This window comes from Littorina saxatilis, linkage group LG15 (assembly GCF_037325665.1).
Source record: "Littorina saxatilis isolate snail1 linkage group LG15, US_GU_Lsax_2.0, whole genome shotgun sequence".
Taxonomy (NCBI): domain Eukaryota; kingdom Metazoa; phylum Mollusca; class Gastropoda; order Littorinimorpha; family Littorinidae; genus Littorina; species Littorina saxatilis.
Genome location: NC_090259.1, coordinates 31580410 through 31591816, shown reverse-complemented (window position 1 = coordinate 31591816; position 11407 = coordinate 31580410). Strand labels below are relative to the sequence as shown.

General features: G+C 42.2%; 1 protein-coding gene across 1 annotated transcript in view; it reads right to left on the bottom strand.

The window, feature by feature from the left end:
* Positions 1-3780: 3780 nt before the first annotated feature.
* LOC138949071 (LIM/homeobox protein Lhx9-like) overlaps positions 3781-11407 on the bottom strand; it is an 85120-nt gene continuing 77493 nt past the window's right edge. The window contains exons 4-5 of the mRNA XM_070320803.1: positions 9579-9793; positions 3781-4748 (exon numbers count right to left, since the gene is read on the bottom strand). Coding sequence (XP_070176904.1) covers positions 4458-4748; positions 9579-9793 — 506 coding nt within the window. The 3' untranslated portion in view covers positions 3781-4457. The remainder of the gene's footprint in view (positions 4749-9578; positions 9794-11407) is intronic.

Below are 11407 nucleotides of genomic sequence, written 5' to 3'. Positions count from 1 at the left end.
ACTCATTCGTTACAGATGAACAGTTGGACACTAAAACAACTCCGAAAAAAAAATTGTCTCAACTAAAATAATTCAGACTATTCCGGAATTTGCAACACAGCAAGCCCGTTGATAAAAAAATATAATAAAATAAACAGTCACGATATTATTTACGCGTTGTGTATCATTATTATCCTGCAATCAAACATCACATTAAACCCAAGAAATATTCCCCACCTAAAAACAAAACTGACGTCACAAGACATACTCTGAACAAAGTATATACAAACACAGAAAGAAGTTGTGCTATGAACGGAGTATTCTTTTTCTTCTTCTTTAAAACGCCATTCAAATGTGACACACACACACACACACACACACACACACACACACACACACACTGTACCAAGGACCATATTTTCTCATTGACACAAATGTAAACAAATTTAAATCTGTATGCACAGACCAAAGATCCACAAAGCCATACATGCAGGGGTACATTGTCTCAGGCACGAAACAAACAAGAACGCAAGGGCTTGTGAACGGTAACAATGTCAAACAGCAACATAAATAGACCAACACATTTGTTCATTTCAAATCTTGAAGTGATAAGTATATGTAACATGTTTTTTCCGTTAAGCGTGACAACTGAAAAACAGTTAATTAAAAGCGACACTTTGAGAGACAAGAGTGTAAAATGAACCGTTTCGATAATTCTCATAGATAAGTAAGTTTCGTTTTTGGATTTCAGTTGAAAATGATTGAAAGACGGGTATCGTATGTGGCACATGAATCTAGCAGGTATGGTCAAGCCAAAACAACGCTTGTGTTTACACTTACTGAGAATCGAACATTGCGTGCTAAGTGTACATTCACCCAAGAGCCAACATTTCACAAATGATTATACAAGTACACCCCGTGCATCTTTATGATGAAAAATAGACCAGGTTTTTAATTTTTTTTTTTATCTTCAATGATATTTGTGACACAGCTTCAGCTTTAACAAATAATACAAAAAATCCCCTAAGCAAACCCAAAATCAACGTTAGCATGAGGTATTGAAACTCATAAAAAAAACAAAAAACATACCCGTTAATTGGCAATTAAAAAAATAAAAAGATACCAGACGAAATAACGGAAAACCGTGATGATACCTGGACCATTGAATATGCAGAAAATCCGCGCTAAACGAACATATTATTTTGAACTGATAATTTGATTGTGATGTAGCAGTAAGTGTTTGTCAAAATTGAACAATCGCGTGCTTTCCACAATGCAGCTGAGTTCGTAGCAAAACAAGGAATCATGAAGGGAGCCCCGGTGTTTTTATCAAAGCTAGCTGTTCACACACAAACAAATTTTCATGGACGGTTTCATTTGTTACCAAAAAATATTGGAGAGTGAATCGTTTCGAAAACTTGTTTTTGCGTTCGCGGAAATATAGATTAGCAGAAATGAAAACGCCATAATAATCGTGGACTGAAAAAAATTACATGATGGACAAAGCTGATTCTTGAATCTGTCAATGGCGCAGGTTGGAGGACGGAGTGTTTTTTATTTAATCGAATGAATTAATGCGGTCATTTATATAGTACAGTGGGATTGGTAGTGGGAGGTAACTTGGATATAACACTACGTGTGTGTGCGTGTGCGTGTGTGTGTGTGTGTGTGTGTGTGTGTGTGTGTGTGTGTGTGTGTGTGTGCGTGTGTGGGTGGGTGGGTGTGTGCGTGTGCGTGTGTGTGTGTGTCTGCGTTTGTCTGTATGTGTGTGTCTGTGTGCGTGTTTTTTTCTGTTTGTCTGTATGTAAGTATAATCGGGAGGCGATGTAACTGCTTTGTAAACTTACACGTACTAAGCTAAAGAAAAAACGTAACAAAACTTAGGTAGTTAAAATCTTATACCGTAAGCAAAACCACGTTGCATAATTTTTATACGATCAAAGACTTTATATAAAGAATGCCAGCATTGTAGTAAATGATAACAAGCTTAGTATACCAAGAAAGACATCATTGCCTCAGTTTTTGTGTCTTTAATTGAACGTTGTCACAACGGTAAAAGATTGCGTACTATTGTAGACATGAAGCAAAAACAATGTCTTAAATTAAAACAATTTTCTATGATGAGGAAAAATGGGTCTTCGCAGCTTATTCTCTTAATACACAAAATATAAATGCGAACACATAAACATAGTATTATTTGCTAACAATAAACGCGATTTGGTTAAATCAATCTGGCAAAACAACCAGGTATAAGTATCGAGAGGACAGACAGTCCAATAATGTTATAGTTGCCAGATTTCATATGCCAATTGCATGTATATATACGAAGAATCTTTATCAAACAGATAATAAAAGGGCAGATAACTTGAAAGTTAACCTATATAAATAGGTACAGTGTCTTCGATAAAGCTCAAGACTCATAAAATCTAAATCAAAATCAATCTTAAACAATCATTCAATATTATAGATATATATACATGTATATATATATTCTTCAGTCGTTCAGCTAATCCAAAAATGATCTTTGATGATGAGTCGGGTATGATGAATATTCTTGATTTGGATTCAGCAAAAGTGTCGATACACCAAAAGCTGGCAATGTCAAAATCTTCCACTGGTATTTTTGAGGCATCCGCCTTCAAACCGATCAGTTTTGAAATCGCTTCATTTTTATGATTTGTTCCGGTCGACTTGGTGATTTAGAAAAATGATTGTTTATGGACCGGGAACGAATCCAAACATTCATGCTCAGGAGTTCCTCAGTGTCCTTTTTTTTCTCAGTCCATGGGCCGAGAAATCGATGTCCTGATTCTGTAGCTGTGAAGAAATAATTCGATATGCCTCAACACTGGTGAACGTTTAGAATCCAGTCACACAAATTCGTAGCGGAAGTTAGCGACAGAGTTTCTTGTACTCTGTTCGCAGTGGAATCTTCAGCAACACTGAAGTACTTCGGACCATACTTTCTGTTTCTGTAGGAACATAAAGTTTACAGTTACTTTGGCTTGAGATTGCAAAGACAAAAGAAACGCTCTGCACTGTTACAAAGCACAACTAGTACAACTCTAAAAATAGGACGCAGCCGGGTGGCGACCATGTTGCTTTGCACACATTCTTGTTGAGGGTATACATCGTGGTTCAAGCGAGTGTGTATTTTTCACGCACAGTGTATTTGCATCCAAAGCATCACGCAGTTGTGTGTGTTGAAGTTGTACACTTTTTTCCGAGAAGCTACATGTACAAGGGGACGTAAATTGTAGGATCCCAGGTCCCGTTTAAAGTCGGATGTGCTGATTGTTTTTGATATGGCTGCGGTTAGGGCCTTGCTACCTCTCGGTGGACAATTCGTTAGCGTGGGCTACAAGTTCTCCAGTTCAAACGTCAGCCACTTGGAGTACACTGTACATGTTGTATGTTCGAGAAGATTTCACTTTCTCCCCCCCCCCCCCCCCTAGAATCCAAAGTCGGTTTTCAATACATGTGGATCTCATTGTTTTTCGTCAATGTAGTTCTTGTACTTCAAATTGCACAAGTACTACACTGGCAGTCTGCCTGCTTCTGAACCAAAACGACACTGATATTGTCCACTACATCTTTACTAATATGAATAACTTTTGGTCTCTAGAAAAAGAGTTTGCCAGTTGGGACATGTTATGTGTGGTTGTAGGTGTGTCTCATTCTTGTTCCACTATGATGGTTCGTTTCACCATTGCACAACAGTAGCAGTTGTATCCCTACTACAAAGTTCTGTCAACAATGATAATTAAAGTTCTCCACAACAAACATCGGAAAGTGTATTGCTTTGGTAACATTATCGCCTTCGTTCCAAAAATTAATGTGATAGCCGTTTTGTCTCCATGACAAGAATCTGGTAGCAAAGTTCCTGTGCGCATTACCTCGGTAGCATTTTTGTCTGTGCACCAAAATCATGGTGGCCGTTTATTTTCTTTGCCATACCTCTTGTTGCGGTAGTGCAACCACTCATAATTTCGTCTCAACAACAACACTTCCTTAACAGTCTTTTCTCAACACCGTAACTTTGCCATCAGTGTTCTTTAAAGATCAAAACCTGTGCTGTCTCCGTAACATAAGTTCGGCAGCAGTCTTGTCTCTAGACCCAAAAGTCTGCAAGCAATGGTGTCTTAGCAACGAAAGTAAGGTTCACATGTTGTCTCAGTAAAGCCTTCTTTTCTCACGCGCAGTCACCACTGTTCTGTTTTCAGCAAAGACTGTTCTTCATTGAGCCCTTAGCTGACTCCACAAAAAGCTTTGGACAGCGAGCTTCGAACAGAAAAAAGCCTTCACGAAGTCGACTTTGCCTAATTAATATCAAGAACAAAATTCGTCAGCCATTTGATTTCTTCGCCAAAAGCAATCTACCAGCACTGTAGTCGCCGCAAAAGAACCATGCTTCCCACACTCCATGTCCACAGCCATGTCAAGCCTTTGTGTTCCAGAGCCTCCACGGGCTCCTAGCGTCAATTGATAGAAGCGATGGTGCTGGAGAACAACTCCGTGATGGAGCTGGAGCTCTGGTCACCTCCTGAATCCACAGCACTGGAGTGCAGATCGGACAGGGAAGGCGTGGAGCTGATATCGGACAGGGCCCCCGGTGACCGGGTGTTGGACAGATCGGTCATGGAGCCGCTACCATCCTTCTTGCTGTCTCCCCCTGCCGGAGGGGTTGTCGACCCTGATTTCCCGTCCGCGTCCGACTGCTGCTTGAGGACGTTGCGTCTGTACTTGGCCCTGGCGTTCTGGAACCAAACCTGAAACAAAGGATTGAAATTTTTATTTGATGCAAAATCGAACTTAGTGTGTGATGAAAAAAAATTTTGGAAGTTGGTCAGTGTTTGAGTTTGTCTCTCTCTGTCTCTTTGTGTCTTTCTGTCTCTGTCTCTCTGTCTGTTTGTTTGTCTGTCTATCTCATGCGAACGCCAAGAAGAAGAAGTCTATCTATCTCTCTATCTGCCTCTCTCTCTGTCTCTCTCTCTGTCTCTCTCTCTCTCTCTCTCTCTCTCTTTCTCTCTCTCTCTCTCTCTCTCTCTCTCTCTCTCTCTCTCTCTCTCTCTCTCTCTCTCTCTCTCTCTCTCTCTGCCTTTTTCTGTTTTTCTGCCTCTGTCTCACACTGTCTCTGTCTGTTTCTGTCTGTTTCTGTCTGTCTGTCTGTCTGTCTCGCTCGGTCTCTCCCCGCCTCGCCCCCCCTCCCCCTTCCACCACTCCCATTAAAAAAAGCGACAAGAGTTGTATAATGTTTCTTACAACCGTTTGACGATTTGGGAGGAGACTCCAAAACGTAAATGCTGACATACCTCTTAACAGAAAGGAAGAGCGGCCCGTCACGTTTTGGAGGTCCATTGAATCGCATTTCACTAAACTTTAAAACACTTGAACCCTTCCGATTCACTATCTCTTGCATACTCGTCATTGACAGTGCATTTCCAAGCTCTTCAAGTGCACAAAGACAGCGCAAGTTGAACGGTTTATTCGAGTACTGTGACAAACATGGCAGAGAGAACGCTTCCGCTGGAAGCTAGATGGCATGTTTTCGACGACGTGTCATGTATGTGTGTTCATGCCTTAAAAACCACTTGAACTGTGACCCTCTGTGTTTGTCTTTCGTGCACCGAATATGTCCGCTCAAGAATGGAAAACTACTTTGGATGCATGAATATTTAAGCAGATCCTCTTCGTATGAAGATCTACACCATGCACATGGGTCTATGTGATGTTATAACTTTTCTTCTGTATGGTTTCGTTTCGTGAACTCTGATTTCTTGGTTTTATAGAGATATGTTTTTATTTTTTCAGAGAGAGAGAGAGAGAGAGAGAGAGAGAGAGAGAGAGAGAGAGAGAGAGAGAGAGAGAGAGAGAGAGAAATAGAAAGAGAGAGAGACACACACAGAGAGAGAGACAGAGACAGAGACAGAGAGACAGAGACAGAAAGGGGGGAAACTCACGTCTTCCTTATATCAAACTACTTCAAAGTGAATTCTGATAGCTTGCACTCCACCATAGTGTTTTCTTTTACTTAACTAATCTACCTGCATTCTATCGTCCATTTTCACAATGCTCGCGTGCATGGGGTGTCTGTATTTGCAAGGAAAGCGTTTTGTTGACTTCATGTCCAAATCCCTCTGCAGTAAAAAAAAAAAATTTGACTTCGACTTCTGGTGATCTGATTCACGAAAATTATTCTTCTACTCATCTCAATGCCCATTGATGCACCAAGGTGTACCAAAGAACCCACCCCCTTTCATTGGTCTTCATCCCGTGGCCCAAACCCCTACCCTTGTGTCCCCCTCACCCCCTACCCCATTCCAACCCATCCCCTAAACCATCCCCACCCCCACCCTCCTTCGGCCGCTGCAGTCACAAAGCGTGTCAGCGAAGAGCGTTGCTTTTGTCAGAAGCAACAAGTGTTGAGGCAAATATTTGACGACCGCTCTAAGGCTTCTGTGGGGACACGCGGACACCGTTTGTGGAGAATATAATTTTTGCTGAGGGTAGCGGGTATCGGTGGGCTTTTTAGGCGGGGTGGGGATGGTGGTCTGAGGTTTTGTGTGCAAGTTTCGCCCGAAACATTTCTATACAGACGTTTCTAAAGAACAGCGTATGGAAGTTGAGCAGACAGACTCAGTTGCAAACAAAACGAGATCTGGACGAAGGAGGCGAAAGGTGAAGAAAAAAGCCCACGACAGAGCCACGCAGATGAACATGCGGACGGACAGAAATAGAGAAGTGGAAAATACAGACTGTCAGGCATCATTAACGCAACTTCAAGGTCTCCATTAAAAAAATTAAAAAAAAACCCGATTGCACATGGAAATCAGATTCACCAGAACAGAACAGAACGAATGAGAGGGATCCCGAGTCTTGTTTGGTGAATAAATTAGATAGAAATTGAAATTAAAAAAGTCTGATCTGACACTTTCCTCCTCCGTATTTCCTAGCCTCATGTTTCACAAGCAGTTTGATAAACTCAAGCTCTTTGCAAGTCTTTTCAATAAATGTAAATTGCATTTGAGCCCTGACAAACCCTTTCCGACAAGTGCTTGTTACGTATAAGCATTTACATACCCGGTTACTACATTCTAGTTGCGAACGAAACCTCTAAAACCTCTGGCTAAACCCAGTCAGGTTCTTCTGGCCATCAGACACATGCCAAGCTAACCACAGGAGCCAAGTAAACGCAGGTGAGCTATGCCAAGCACAGCGAGCATGAAGAAGAACCCACAGTTTGATCAGATGGGAGGAGAGGTCTATTAGGCACAAAGCTTCAACATGATCCTCCATTCCGTCCTCGACAACAAGCCTCAGAAACGCAACACGGCCATAAAAGAAGGGGGAGGGGTTCACAAACAGGTTCTCGTGCCTGGAGTGCTTGTTGTGTCAAAGTTCAGAGGCAAACACCTTTTTGCTTTGCACAGTTCGAAGCAATTGTGAAGTGGCAGGGACCAAGAAAGAAGGGAGGTTTGCTTTAGGCTCGAAGTTTGGGCATTTACTTATCTCCCAGACACCCCTCCCCCCCCTCCCCTACACTGTTGAAACGCGCGGAGAGAGATCCTTCAGTACTGAAGACGCTTCGACTTTCTTTCTTTATCTCTCCACCTATCGCTTGTGTGAGAATGCACATCCCTCTTCACATTTTTTTTTTTGTCCACGCGAAGTGAATGAAAGCAGGGAAGCGAAGAAAGTTAGCTATTGTATCACCTCGTCAGCCTCCGTCCGAAAATAAACAGCAAAATATCGCCGGCACAAAAGGGTAGCCAGGAGAGTGGCATGCCGGCCATGTTTGCCATTAACGCACCTCTCCTGAAACCTCGCCCCTGAATGGCTGAAGAGGACGTCTCCGGATGGTACGCGGCAGCGGATTGGTCGAAAGCGAAGCCGGGCTGAGAAATTGAAAAGCTGTCGGAGAGCAAACATGGCGCTTACCGCTGTGGGCAAACACTCCACAGTTCAACGATGGCTCTTTGGCAAGCATGGGTGGTCCCCCCCTTTCTGACGGTCATTGAGAAAGGTAGCGGTGGCCGTGATGTGGCGTATCCGTGGCCAGAGTTTGTTGAGAGTGGCAACACCTTGGGGACCGGAGCAGGGCCCGGGTATCAAGTGACACTGGCTACCCGTTCACTGTACTCACCGTGTCGATCTCTGCAGGTACAGAACACTCTGACCTTTCTTTTCTCGCCACCTCACCTCGGTCTTAGTTTCAGTCACAGCCTGGTCATGCTTCCTCCTACCTTAGGCCTAAACCTATGTTATTTTTTTTTCTGTCCCCAGAACTAGTGTCTATTTGGGACATGACGTGGTTATAATGCAGGAGGGGCCAAAAGGGATTTGAAACTTATTTTTGACGGCGACATGTCGGTGAAAAGTTGGGGAAGAAAATTTTTCGAGAAGTTGTCAATGTGAATCGTCTGTCAGAAACCCAAATATCGAGGCTGCTCAAAAGATCTACTACCAAATGACAGTTAGTTCCGTAAACCATACAGGTTTTGCAGCAGTAGTAGCGAACACAATCCGATATCAACAATCGACCAGTTCCAATAAACTTCAAATCCCGGCTTCCAAGATATGCGTACTACTTATGACTTCAGTCAAGCTGAGGTCACATGACGTCAGACAATTAAGAGTCAAATCAATAAGTTCATCGTAGCGTGTGCGGAACGGCCCCTTCACATTTGTGTAGTACTACGCGAACGTTACATTTTCATCAGGCCTTTCACAAAGACCAAAAATCAAGTAATGTTGTTATTGAAACGTTTGATTGTTTACTAAAACGAATAAAGCATTCTCACGTGCATCGACTCAAAGGCCTTTATTTTAGACCGACAAACAAATAAATATATAACGAATAAAACAAATGAAAGAGACAGGGCGGGGATGTAGCTCAGTCGGTAGCACGCTGGATTTGTATCCAGTTGGCCGCTGTCAGCGTGAGTTCGTCCCCACGTTCGGCGAGAGATTTATTTCTCAGAGTCAACTTTGTGTGCAGACTCTCCTCGGTGTCCGAACACCCCCGTGTGTACACGCAAGCACAAGACCAAGTGCGCACGAAAAAGATCCTGTAATCCATGTCAGAGTTCGGTGGGTTATAGAAACACGAAAATACCCAGCATGCTTCCTCCGAAAACGGCGTATGGCTGCCTAAATGGCGGGGTAAACAACGGTCATACACGTAAACTTCCACTCGTACAAAAAACACGAGTGTACGTGGGAGTTTCAGCCCACGAACGCAGAAGAAGAAGAAGAAGAAAACAAATGAAAGAGACTCATCTTAGTCTTGTTTGTGAACCGATCTCGTGCAAGGAGATGGTCACAGTCAAAAGGGATTTAAGGTAAACGTTCCAATGATTAACATTTCTTGTTTTTTTATCCTGGATTTTGAAACGTTGACACGTCACCTGGCCAGAGAGGACAACCCCCGACACAAAACGTTGGGGAACTGTGGAAGACTTGCGCCAAACCGGCGAGTTCATTCAATCAGCAGGCCTAAGATTATAAGGACACAACCGTCGAACGCTGAAGAAGAAGAAGAAACGTTGACAGTCGTTCTCTTTCCGAATTTCTTTTACAAAGACATGAACGAGGCCTACCTGAAGAACACGCTTGGAGAGTCCCGTCTTCTGGGCCAGCTGTTTGAGGTCTTTGGCGTCGGGGTTGTGGTTGAGGGCGAAGTAACTCTTCATGGTGCGCAGTTGGTGATGCTTGAAGCTCGTCCGCACTCGTTTCTGTCTGGGCGGCGTGTGTCCGTAGCCATCCCTGTCCAGTACGTCCCCTGGCCGGTCCGACACGTCCATTCCGTTCATACCTGTAGACAAAGAGATCACACATGTTGATGTCTGATGTTGTTGTCATGTCATATATGTACCAAAAAAGAAATACAACCAAGTATCTCTGCATTTGGACACATGCTAAAAAATAACATCAAAACAAGTCGCGTAAGGCGAAAATACAATATTTAGTCAAGTAGCTGTCGAACTCACAGAATGAAACTGAACGCAATGCCATTTTTCAGCAAGACCGTAGACTCGTAGCATCGTCAGTCCACCGCTCATGGCAAAGGCAGTGAAATTGACAAGAAGAGCGGGGTAGCAGTTGCGCTAAGAAGGATAGCACGCTTTTCTGTACCTCTCTTTGTTTTAACTTTCTGAGCGTGTTTTTAATCCAAACATATCATATCTATATGTTTTTGGAATCAGGAACCGACAAGGAATAAGATGAAAGTGTTTTTAAATTGATTTGGACAATTTAATTTTGATAATAATTTTTATATATTTAATTTTCAGAGCTTGTTTTTAATCCGAATATAACATATTTATATGTTTTTGGAATCAGCAAATGATGGAGAATAAGATAAACGTAAATTTGGATCGTTTTGAAAATTTTTATTTTTTTTTACAATTTTCAGATTTTTAATGACCAAAGTCATTAATTAATTTTTAAGCCACCAAGCTGAAATGCAATACCGAACCCCGGGCTTCGTCGAAGATTACTTGACCAAAATTTCAACCAATTTGGTTGAAAAATGAGGGCGTGACAGTGCCGCCTCAACTTTCACGAAAAGCCGGATATGACGTCATCAAAGACATTTATCAAAAAAATGAAAAAAACGTTCGGGGATTTCATACCCAGGAACTCTCATGTCAAATTTCATAAAGATCGGTCCAGTAGTTTAGTCTGAATCGCTCTACACACACACACAGACAGACAGACAGACGCACATACACCACGACCCTCGTTTCGATTCCCCCTCGATGTTAAAATATTTAGTCAAAACTTGACTAAATATAAAAAGAAGAAAAAAAAGAAGAAGAAAAGACATCACACACGTTAAATGCGATTTGTGTGAATGTGTGAACAATCAGGTCATATCTCTGACACGAAGAACATTGGGGAAAATCTAAATATATATACGAGGCACACACAAACAAAAGACTTACGTTGCAAACAGATTCCTTTCTAAGAGATACACAGGTGGGTTTTTTCAGTTCTACAACACCTGAGCTGTCAGGGAGAAAAAAAAAGTCGACCAAAATGGGAACTAGATATAACAGTGAATACAGAGCATTGATGAGAGTGCTGTGTATACCTGCTATAAAGAAAACAATTACAAATACGACATCCGGTAAGTGTGCATGTTTGGTCCTATGAGGAAGTTCCTCCAGGCCTGTTCGAAAACAAAAACCCACAAAGAAAAGTGTACACTACCATAAATGGTCATGCTCTTAAGACGCACTGTAAAAGGGAGAGTGTTTGTGTAGTCCTTCTTGCGATCGCTTTTGACTGCAGTTGACAAATAATCCGTGAAAGCATTTTATGTACGATCGGAACAAATACAACTGCAAAGATGTAAATCAACAGATAACTGAGAAAGATGACGAAATTGCCAACATAAACGCAGACACTTGAAAAAAAATGTCAG